Here is a 12,459-nt window from a genome sequence, read left to right as displayed (position 1 = left end):
CTCTCTCTCTCTCTCTCTCTCTCTCTATTCTAACTACCAAGTAACAAATTAATAATATAAACCCAAACCCTAATAAAAAATATCAGCCAACAAACACACAAAAAGAACCAAACCTTAACAGAAATCCTTCTCCAATCTCCACATATATATATATATATATATATATATGACATTAGATTTCTAAACTCCTTGATGTTGTCTTGCACCATAACCATTAGTGCCATTTACTCCATTAACACCATTGTGAGACTTATCAGATCCACCTGCCCTCTTCCTCTTCAAAACAACTCCCCAAGTAAAGACTTCGAGGATCACGGCGATGCCTCCGAGCGACGCAATGATCCCGATATAAGCATGCTTCCACTTTTCGTCGGGGTCTAAGATATCGAATCCCTTGAAGATGTTGACAATGCTGAGGACGATGACGGTGTACCCGACGGCATGATGGTATATGTTCCAATATAAGCGATATTTGTGATCCTTCTTCGGCCTCAAAAGCAACGCAAATACCTATATGATTCATATTCATATTACATTACATGTTAACTCATTCAAAAATGATATAAATATCATGATTTCATACATGTTTACTCCTACGTCTTATTGTGTTATTGTCGTCGTTGCAAATTTCACTATGATGGGAAACAAGTAGGCAACGAGATTGAAAGATATTTCTTCGTAGGATGTAAATCAGATCAAAGTGTACACTAGCAAGAGTAGCGCGGAGTATATGTGTTAAAGATTGCCCTGACGTATGAACTTGACTTGAACTCGACTAAAAAAATTTAGGTTTGGGTTGACTTGAATAGTTTTTGGATTACGTTCAAGTTATGAATGCCGATCCATTTACTTTTTTCAGTCGGGTTTGGGTTGACACACCAACCCTGATATTGACTCACTAACATAAAATTGAATCGAAATCGACATGTCAACTTGAAATTGACCTGAGATTGACCCAAAATCAACCCGAATAGCTATTATGTCTTATATTAAACATGTTATATGGGTCAAGTTCAGGTTCACGGGTTGAAGACAGGTAGGGTTTAGGTTTTACTTTTAGACCCATTTAATATCCAGGGTTGTGTTCTGGTCAAACAATTCAAATCGAGCTAATTTCGAGTCAAACTTGAACCCAACCCGCGAACCCAATTTGACAAACCTAGCACGGAGAGATGAATACCTGAAGGGTAGCGAGGGTGAAGAGAGTGATGCCGATGTTGCGATGCGAGTGGTAGGTGATTCCCTTCGAGTCGCTGCCGAGTTTAAGACCGGTCCCCCATCCGGCGACTCCGACTACATAAGCAGAGCACTGGCAAGCAACATGTAGATAGAACCATGCTGGATCAGCAGACTTGAACACTCTCATGTACCTTGCAATTATGGCTCCAATGGGCATCAAAATCCCCCAACTCACCGCATTCAAAACTCCATGTGTCTGCATATCATTTATATAATCATGAAGTTTTTGTTAGATTATTGATAAAGAGGAAATTTTTGACAATAAATATCTTTTCATTAAAAAGATGAGAGACTATTAGGCTTAATTTGTAATCAGGTGGTGTAAACAAGTCGAGATATCAAGCCATCCCCGACTTAAGCTTGAGTTTAAGCTCGATCTTAATTAATTAATCATCTTCAAGCTCTGAGGCTGAACTCGAACTTCGTTCTAAAACTTTGACTCAATTTATAAGCTAATGAGTCAAATAAAAGCAATCTTGAGTTAAGTTCCTTAGCTCATCAAGTTCAACTCATGAACTATATTGAGATGAGCCTGAGTCAACTCACGAGATAGCTTCGCTCAATTACAAAAAATTATTACGTGCAACTATTACACGTCCTGATGGGCATGGCTACTATGGTGTGGCCACATCTAGACCGTCGTCCGGACATACAAACACCCGCACGTAATAAGCTTCCCTCAATTACACCCATCTAGAATCCCAAACTCCATCAATAATTCCTACTAAATACTCCTCCCAAGCAAAACAACAAACATAAATCAAAAGAACCATAGCAAAAGAATATAAACTTACGTTCTTGCGATGCAGCCTCGAACTCCCGGCGGCGGCCGACGACTGGCCGGACAGAAAATCCAGCGTCGCCGTCGACTGAACATTTGGCCCGGTGGTCGGATGACCGGACGGCAATCCATTAGAGAAGGTATTGGAAGCTTGCCACACATGATTCACCCTCGTCCTGTTTCCCGGCAGCTGAATCGTCGCATAAATCGTCATCATATTGCTGGAAAACTCAGAACCCATTCTGTAAACCTTGAAGCTAAGACTCGAGTTCTTCACCACGGGATTGGATAGAGTTATAGGCGAAGATACGGTGGTCATCACGTTCCTGGAATCGTGGAAGGCGAAGATTGTCTGAGCTCCATCCATGCCGGAGCCGGTGGGGTTGAGAGCCCAAGCGATCCATCCGTCGGATTTTTGAGGGGCGCGGTAGGCGACGTCGACGGTGGAGTTCGCCGGATGATAGGTCCAGTGGAGGGTGGAGGAGAGGACGGGGAGAGAGTTGCAGAGAGAAAAGAGTCTGTTTTGGGAGAACGTGTCGGATGTGCAGCTTTGTTGGGAGGAGGAGAGGGGTGAGAGGGAAAGGAAGAGGAGGAGGAGGAGGGGGAGGGAGGTTGATTGGATCTGCATTTTTTTTTTTTTTAAGGGAAAGATGGGACTTTGGCGATGGGGGAAGAGGGAAGGAGGGGATTTGAGGGGGGATGGGGATTAAAGGAAAGGTTTTGATGGCAGCAGGAGGGGGGAAGGGGGATTAGGGTTCTTAAAAAAGGGAAAGGGGAGGGTGGGGGAGTTGAGAGTTGTTGACTGGTAAGATTTGGAAATGTGGAAGCTCCACTGGTTGGGAGGATGGCAGGAGGCTTCTTTCTGCCTCCCACCAACTCCTCACGTCTAAATGTGCCTTCTTTTTCAACGTGATCGACAAAAATAAAGAAAAAAAAAAAACTTTTTTTTTTTCTTTAAGTGAGAAAAAAACTTGATTTTTAAATTTTTGTTTATTTTTTTTATTGGCAATATTTAGTTTTGATTCATTCCCAATCTGTGATGACCATAAATTCTTATGATTAGTGATGAAATCAACTTGTGGCTCGTTATATTTCATTTCGAGTTGAGCCGACTCAAAATTGAATCGAACTCGATCGGGTGGATTTACCAAAGTTTTAATTAACCCTTTGGCGTATAAATATTCAATGATGAAAAAATATAATATTAATTTTTGTAAGAAAAAAATCATTAAATTGGGCTTTGATTTATTGTTTGCATCCTAAAGCGTGTGGAATTCTTGAAAATTTATGTTTTAAAAAAAAAAAAAACCATTAATTCAAGTGGTCAATGTAATTTACACTATGCACCTCTACTATGTCACCCATGACAATTTGCATCTTTGTCACACCGCACAAGGAATGCACATTTAACAACTATACTTAATCCAACTTTAATCTAAACTATAGTTAATCTAACCTCTGTTTAAGGTTTTGAATTTTTCTTCTGAAATTTAAGAATTTTGATGAAATGGTTATAGAATTTATAAGTCTTATAGATTTTGATTTGCACTTTTAATACTATAGTAAAACCAATGGGTGACTTGAATATTTATTTAAGCTACTAACCATGGTTAGTCATGATCCCATGTGATTAAGCGTAGGAGCAACGACTCTTTTTACCAATTCTAACCCCTCCCACCTAATCCTTTAGCTACGTTTGTGATAGGCAGAGCTCATGTAAGCTTGGCGCTTCAAATAGAAACAAAATTTGAATCAATTTTCGAGCAATTAACGATCGAACTAAATTAGCTAAATTCATAACTTAACATCAGTAGGGTTGTTAAAAATCTGATTTCGAGTCGAACCCAGGCCGGTTGCAATGAAATTCGATTCAAAATTTTGGCTCATAGCTTGGCTTATTTATTTCGATCACATTTCGATCCGAGTGAAAATTTAAATTAATTTTCGAGCAATTAACGACCTTCGAGCTAAATTCACAGCCCTATCTTTAAGCAAGTTCATGAATTGGTCCTCGTGGAGATTCAAGATGTTACTATAAAGTTTGAAGATAAAATGTGGGGAAAAAAGTTTATTAAGAAAAAGGAAAGTTGTGAGTATAGTGTTATGCAAAACAATGTCGAAATGAAAAAATTCACACAATAACAATCAAACATAAAACATTAACGTGGTTTGACGTTAGATTGATTCACCTACGTCGACGGGGAGAGATATTTCAATGGCACCGAATGGGGAGAAAAAAAATGTCTTGGGATTACAACTTCTACACTTCTCACCATGAGTCTCTCATGAACCTGAAGTCCCTTTTATAAAGGAAGATTAGGGAATACAAGTAAATAAAGCCAAAAACCAAATTACCCTAAATTATAATAAAAGTTATAAATACAATAATCTTCATCTCATCCCTTACTTTCAGATAAGTGAGAGATGACTAAATGAGTTTCAAACTCTAATTCAACTACACCAAGATAATTGCCTACCTACCCCCTCCTAAAGGGATCAAATCTTACGTAGTTATTCAAAATATCCGACTGGCAATCAGACTTGAGCTCAGTTGTTCACCAAACTCCTGCAATAGATGAACTTCTGGATTGGTATTACCTTGATGAGCATATCCGGTTGATTCCATTTCTTATCTATCTTTTTTAACAAAACCTTGCCATTATCAATCAAGTCCCGAACAAATTGGCACCTCACATCAATTTGCTTAGTGTGAGCATGATCATTAAATTTGTGGCTGTGAATATTGCACTATGAATGTCACTGAACAACGTCTGAGAATGTCGATCAACTCTTAGTCATCCAATAAACTTTGCATCAAAATCACTTCCTTCATCGCCTCTGTGATATTCATGTACTAACCTTTGTAAAACAATGATAGACTAAAGATCTGACCTTCAACTGATTGGACCTCCTGCCAAATGAATAAATAGCCAGTAGTAGATCTTTGTCTATGCATATCACATGCACAGTCTGAGTTAGTGTAGCTTACCAATAATTTTGCAATAAATGACTGCATCTCAAACACCAAGTTAACATCAACTGTATCCTTCAGATAGCTCAGAATGCTCTTCAAAGTTTGACAATGATTCCTTCATGGATTATGCATGAACCTGCTCACAACACCAAATACTTGTGCTCTCTGGTCTAATAAAACCATGTCATATATCAGATCGCCCTCTACACTAGCATAATGAACTGCTCGCATAACTTTTATTTTCCAGTTATATTTAGGACACTGATCTAAACTCAACCAAAAAAGAGATGCTATGGGTAGACTTACCGCCTTGCTTGAGTCATCAACCCAAAATTTCTTCAGCACCTTCCGGACAAAAGATCCCTGCAAAAGCTAAACCTTTCAAATTACCTTGTCACTTAGAATATCTATGCCAACAATTTTTTTGAGATTCACCCAACTCCTATATATTGAAATATTTGGATAGTTTATTCTTTATCTTATCAATCTCAACCTGACTAGCAGGTGCAATTAACATATCATCAACAATATAAGCAAGCAAATGAACTCACCGTTGGCCTACTTCTTGAAATATGCATGTTGGCATCATTTTTTGATGTCACGGGAATAAGATGTCCACTGGAATGACCTTAGGGTATGCTTCACGCACATAAGACTCCCCAAGAGTCAAGATATCCATCTTTCATTCTCTGGCACATGGCCAAAATCTTTTGTTAGGCTTTAGTTGTTGATGTGGTGAGGGTTGACCAATGTTAGATTGATGAAATGACCACAACATTTATAGACATACATCAAACTTTCTTCACGAAGGTCCAGTTCATTCTCTTTGTCACCCCATTCTACTGTGGTGTCTCTCATACAATGCAGTGGTGCTCTATCCCAGCTCTTTAGCACTCTTGTAAGAACTCATCCAAAGTGTATTCACCTCATTCTCTGATTTAATAAAACATATCTTTTTATCAGTTTGAGTCTCAATTCAGTTCTTCGAAATTATGAAAATATCTAGCATCTCGCTTTTGCGTTTCATAGTGTACTCCAAAACATACCTGGAGTGATCATCAATAAATGAGACAATGTATCTTTGTTCGCTGAATGATTCTTTCTACATCGAACCCTAAACATCTGTGTGAACATACTCTAAAAAATATTTTATACCGTGGATGGTAATACCAAAAGATGCCCGTCGCTTCTTGCCAAATACACAATATTCACATAAATTAAGCTTGCAGATGCTCGCCCATTTGATTAATCATTGTTTCATCAAAGTTTGTTGTGAAGCTTCTCCAGCATGAGCTAGCCACATATGCCACAATATAGTGGTATCAGAAGAATCATCAGCAATAGCAACTGTTTCAGTCACCGTACTATCTTAAAGATAATAAAGATTATGATGACGAACTCTTTTCATAAAAATCATTGCTCAATAACATATCCTCATACTCCTGCCTCAATAACTATCTTGTATCCCTTAAGCTCTAAAGCCCCCAACTGACAACAAATTATTTCTGATATCTTGAACATATTTAACAATAGTTGGCTCCCTCACAATACCATCATGTATCTTGATAAAGATACTCCCTACGCCAATAGTACAGAAAGCTTGATCATTGCTCATAGTCATTACATTGTTATCCAGCTCTTTATACGTACAAAACCACCATAAATGACGACAAATGTGATAGGTGGCACCTTTGCCCAGAATCCAGCTCGAATCAACTAAAAACAAACTGTGAGAAACTACAGATAATGATACATCTAAATCCACCTCTTCACATCTTTCTACAATGAAATTAACTTTCACCTCAGATGCAACTTCTTTTCTCTTCTTCTTTTGCTTCATAATTCTTCTAATGGCCAGTTTTTAAATAGAAAGAATTTTCCTCAATATTGTGCCCACGATGCTTGCCCCATTGTTTAAAAAAAATACAAGCCGACCCATGGGTTCTTAGTGAATCTAGTAACTGACAGTCAAAACCTTCAGTTCATATCAAATTATATAAGCGGCAATGAAACATCGTTGGAAAGTCAGACCGTATGTTTTTATCCAATTAATAACTGACGATCAAAATACAATTATTAAGAAATTATAAACTGGCGTTCAAAGATAGTTGGAACGTTGTAGGAAAAGTTGTTTATATCAAACCGGCGTTCTAAATTTCTCATGTTTTCTCACCAGCGCGTCTTTACTCAAATCATAGGTAACTTCGATCCCATTATTCATTAAAGTTTTTTTTTGACAGTTAGATTTATTGCATTTTGAGATTAAATGTTTTGGAGAAATTTGAATTTTTTATTCGGTTTCCTACAATTTTAATGATGCATCTCATTGTTGCATTCATAATACTCAACTCTTAGGTCTTTCCATGTCTAACACCTAAATTTTAATTATAAATTTGCTTAGAAGGTGTACAATTCTTATATATTTATGCATTTCACACTAAAACTTTCATATTGACATACATGACATTTTGCTTCTTTAAATTCATGCATGAAAAGGTGTATTTCACTTTTAAGTAATAATAATAATATTATTATTTTTTATGTGATGTTAAAGTTTAGAGTGCTATTTGTGAAAATATGAAAGTTTAGGTCTGAGATATGCAAATACATAAGAATTGTGTGCTATGAATGCAAATGCCCAATTTTGAAGGCAAATTCGCATACCTAGCTCACAATTATTAGGTATTTTTGTATCTCCCATCTAAACATTCAAATTTATATGTATGACGCTTTGGTGCTTTGATCTATGAATGAAAATGTGTATTTCACTTTTAAAAAGTTAAGTAATCGACATATAATTGATCGATAAATGACTGTTATGCTGTCATCTTAAACCCTTGGTTATAGTCATCGTTAAACAGTCAGAAATATGATCATTTCTTATATTTCCGACAAGCTATGAAGATACCTCCTTTTAACCATTGGTTTATTATTAACTAACATTTTTTTTGTATATACTTATCAAAAGCCTTTGACCGTCAGTAATAGCATGAATTTATATAATGAATGGTTTCAATACTAGCTGATAATTCCACACTTAAAAGATAGAGTTCTTAACAATCTTGATATCTCATATTAATCCAAATATTGTTCAAGATGTTATTTCAAGTCTTAGGGTATGTGTTTGGTGCAACAACAGCTTATTAAAAAGTAATTATGAAGCTGCTGAAGAATAATCTGATATTCAAAAAGCTACGATGGCTATTATAAAATTAATATTTTTTTTTAAAGTTAGTCCGCAACTAGGAAGTTGTCACTGCTCCCAAAACACAGTTTAGCCAAACAGATAAACTACGGCGTCGTGCCACAATCTTATATAAATTTTTTTTTTAAATTATATAACATGTATTTATTCGTGCTACGATCAAACTATTGAGTGTTTGATACATATGAAAATATGGCTTGAGATTTTATCATGAATTTTGATATTTGAGCGGCGATTTGAAAATTGGATTGAAGAGAATGGTTAGATTTGTAAATAGCAACTTTCCAGTGGTCTCTATGTAATTGCCCATGAAATGCAAATTCCTTAGTTATTTAACAAATCTCCCCCCTTCGGACTCTATTCCAAGATGGCCACAAAGTCAAACGCCAAGTCAACTCTTAAGGTTATTAATTTTGTTAGAATATAAGCCTATCCCAAAATATGGACTTTTACGCCGAACCTAGCCCGTCTATTGAGATGGGCGAATGGAACCCTCTTGTCAAAGTGGTCGAACCTAATCCACCCGTCGAGGACTTCTTCTACACGAGTTTTCTCGAAATGAGCATTCTTGTTGAACTGGCTAAACACTGGTCGAATCTAGTCCCCATTTACTCCAAAATTGAGCTCTAGTATCACTCTATGAGTCCTATCTCAACCTCAGCTTAAAGAGTCTGTGACTATTTTGACACTTCTATAAACTTTACTCGTTTAAGATTACTAATGATTTGATATTAAGTTGATCCAAACCCAAATCAAGATCAACATAAACTTTTTAATTTGATTTTGAGCCAAGTCAAATTTTGATTAAAATTTGGTTAGCAATTTTAAATTTGAACCATGTCAAGTACCATAATTCCATATGTACATAAATTAGGTAAACAACTTTAATAAATCGATAGGTTTGTTGTTGACTTTTGATGCGCAATTGTATAAATTAATTAATTGCCGTGTTCCTTTACGCTGAATGCTTACCGATTTTTTTATTTTTTTAATTTTTTATTTAAAGAACGTTTTGCATTTAGCCAAGTGGCACAGATTATGACAAAGAAAAATAAGAATCGACACAAATCTAGAAGAACACGTATAAATTTATGAGGTTCGGCAATGATGCCTATATCCCCGGGAGCAGAGCTGCGACTTCTTTTTCAATATTCAGAAAATAGTACAGAATACAAGATTCAGCTCTCAGATGTCTCAGAGACTCACCTAGAGTTACAAACAAGACATATGCATAACTCTATGGTATAATATGTAATTACTTAAATTACCCCTGCACCAAACCGCGGGGTGTTGCCCGCGCACCCCTAACCCACATAATGAAAGTCCCCCGATTAGACAGATCCTTCCGCTCCACTCCGCTCGTGGGCTCTGCTCCGCTCCAGCATCTATCCCATTCATGATATATGAGTCTTATCTAACATGTCATGAATTGTAATGTGAAGTATGCTTACAATTTTAAAGTGTATAGTTTTGTAATATTATTTAGCCTTTTTATATTAAATTTATGGCGGAGGGGGGGTGTATAGGGTTCATTGTGTCAAATTACTTTAATTTAGTAATATATTTGGCTCGTTTTGAAATAAAGCTATTTTCTTCGATTCAATTTGAACAAAAAAATGGATCAAAATATCTACAAAATTTTTTTATATAATTAAATTTATTATTATTTAATTTATTTTGAAATAAAAACACTATCAATTTTTATTGACCACATTATTGGCCCTCCTAAGATAGCAAAAAAGCCCATGTGTAAGTGGGCCTTCTAGGCCCATTGGGTTGGCTCTTTTTTGATGTAAATATTAATGTAAACTGCCAAAATAATTCTCGATTATTTTTATGAGACCGTTTTAGTCGGTGTTTATAAAAGTATCAAAATAGGGGGATGAAATAGTCCACATGGAGAGCTATTAGAGCTCAATTTCAGAAAGATCGGGAACTATTTCAGCACTTCTTTAAACAAGACTAAAATGACCCTATGTAAATAGTTTCCGACTATTTTGCCGATTTACTCATAAATAGTATTATGAGCATGGAGTCAATAGTTGGCAGTCTTACTTTCCAACCACACTTATCGAAGTGATAGCTACAGTAATTATTCCTCATGAAGTACTGACGAGCTTCTGTGCCAAGCCCGCCAGTACTTTTCAAGCTCCTCCATTGAGCCCGCATGAACTCATTGAACTCCTTTGCCGAACTCGCCTATATTTATCAAACTTCATTGTTGAGTTCATTTATGATCATTCAAGATTATATGAACTACATAAGAAAGATGACTAACTCATCACTATTTATGCCTATTTATGAGTTCTCTGACATCATAACAATTTCTTTTCAACAACAAATATCAGATATGCCCACGATCTCTAATTATAGCATTTATTTATTTCTTACAATTACGCAGTCCTATAAGGCTAAAGCCACCTAATTTGTTACAATTACAAGATCTCACTCAAATTTATATGAATTCATTAAATATTTGGACCCAAAGTACCAAAAGGATTCAACAAATATATATCTATATTTAATTAGATGTAGATTAAAATATAATTCTCATTTAAGAAGAGGAGGAGGGGGTGTAAATTTGTAAAAGGAGTATCTTAACTTATTGATATGTGCTAGAAAATTTGTAGAGGCAGAGTAATGATTTATCGTCTAAGTGTTGCTCGAAAGACGAGTAAACACTCAGATATAAGCAAACAACTAATAGCGATACTAGAAGTTCTTATGCGAAAAAATCTTATAAAAAAGAAAAAACCACAGTGTCTGGGCCAGATGAAATGACCCACTATATAATTTTGATATATGGGTCCCCTCTTCTCTTGACTTAGGGAAGATGAAGTTACAAAACAATCATTGTAAATGTATAACAGTGGTTCATCAAAATTGGTCATGGTTTAGCTGTAATGAAAGTAGTTCTCGATGAAAGTAGACTACAAGGTTCATATTCTTTTTTTATGGAAACAGTAGTCTGTCGTAACTGTTGTGGACGGTGGTTGTAGCACCAGTTTTGTCTTATAGACAATAATTGAAATCCATGATAATAATTGTTCATGTGAGTTGCAGATGGTTGTTTCAAAAGTGTCGGCTGATCACTGAGGCAGTAATAGAAGTTGTAGGAGTTCTTAGCCACACAGGCCACTCTTGGTCACATGAGCTATAGTGGTGGACTATGACGATGTTCGAATGTCGCAGTGGCCGGAGTTGAAAGTTGTACAAGCTACAAACCATGTAAGCCATAAAGGCGAGTTGTAACGTTGTTTGTAGGCCTTGGGGGGCTAAATTTTGGTAACTGTACGAGCTAGGAATCACGTTGGTCGTAGTTGGTCTCGTGGCCATAATGGCAGGCTGTGACGACATCGTTAGGTTGCAAGGGCCGAAGTTGAAAGCTGCATGAGCTATAAACCATTTAAGTCGTAGTTGGTCACGCAAGTCGTAATGGAGAGCTTAGATGACGTCTGTAGGTCGTCAGGCGAGAGCCAGGAGCTGTGCAAGCAAGGTACCACAGATGTTGTTGTTGGTCACATCGGCCGTAGTGGTGAGTTGTAATGATCGTCATAGGTCGTGATGGTCAGAGTCGGGTCGGGACCACATAAGCCATTTTTTATCACATAGGCTGTATTTGTGAGTTGTGATGACGACCGTAGGCTGCAGGGGTCGGAGTCAGAAGTTACAGGAGCTGGGGACCTCGAAGGTCGTTGTTGGTCGCATAGGTTGTAGTGGTGTGAGATGATGATGTTTGTAGGCCGTGGGGGTCCGAGTCGAGAGCTGCACTAAGATAACTTTAGGATTTCGAAGAAATTTACCACCTTTGGGGTGTGTTGTTATATAGTCTTTGACAGCTGTCGTTACAACATTTTCGGAGTGCGCTATTACATTGTCATCGTGGTGTGTCATTACATTGGAGTTGGTTGTGATTAGAGTAGGCCGAAGGCGACCAGAGGTAGCAACAACGGTCAGAGTAGCCAGCGGCGGCCTCGGTCTAGAGCGGCGGCAAGCAAAAGAGGCGGTGGTCTGTGGTGGCGACGAAGACAACCTAAGGAGGTGGCAGCAATTAAAAAAGTTGGCGACCCGTAGAGCGGTGGTCCGAGGTGGTGACGAAAGTGGCCCAAAGTGTTGTCAACATGAAAAGGCGGCGGCGGCGGATGTCGGAAACTGTGCCAACCGGAAGAGGTGGTAACCGGATGTAGCTGCAACGACCAGAGGCAACGACCACCTCAGTTGCGGAAGTTGGTGGCCGAAAGTTGTGGCGGCGGCTGGAAT

At 37.5% G+C, this 12,459-nt stretch overlaps 1 protein-coding gene across 1 annotated transcript; it reads right to left on the bottom strand.

Annotated features, from left to right (window-relative positions):
* Nucleotides 1–35: 35 nt before the first annotated feature.
* Nucleotides 36–2,898, bottom strand: LOC110020765 (cytochrome b561 and DOMON domain-containing protein At5g47530-like). The gene is made up of 3 exons (XM_020718978.1): nt 2,034–2,898; nt 1,181–1,435; nt 36–510 (listed from the first exon to the last, which is right to left on the bottom strand). The coding sequence occupies exons 1-3, from the start codon at nt 2,646–2,648 to the stop codon at nt 181–183; spliced, it is 1,200 nt and encodes a 399-aa protein (XP_020574637.1). The 5' UTR covers nt 2,649–2,898; the 3' UTR covers nt 36–180.
* Between the last annotated feature and the right edge of the window lie 9,561 nt (nt 2,899–12,459).

The sequence above is a fragment of the Phalaenopsis equestris genome, unplaced genomic scaffold (genome assembly GCF_001263595.1).
Source record: "Phalaenopsis equestris unplaced genomic scaffold, ASM126359v1 Scaffold000107, whole genome shotgun sequence".
Taxonomy (NCBI): Eukaryota; Viridiplantae; Streptophyta; class Magnoliopsida; order Asparagales; family Orchidaceae; genus Phalaenopsis; species Phalaenopsis equestris.
This window is presented reverse-complemented; position numbering and strand designations above follow the sequence as displayed.

Coding starts and splice junctions, on each gene's coding strand:
- LOC110020765 (XM_020718978.1), bottom strand. CDS start 2,648: ATGCAGATCCAATCAACCTCCCTCCCCCTCCTCCTCCTCCTCTTCCTT. Junction 1,436..2,033: donor CGAGGCTGCATCGCAAGAAC/GTAAGTTTATAT, acceptor AATGATATGCAG/ACACATGGAGTTTTGAATGC. Junction 511..1,180: donor TCACCCTCGCTACCCTTCAG/GTATTCATCTCT, acceptor TGAATCATATAG/GTATTTGCGTTGCTTTTGAG.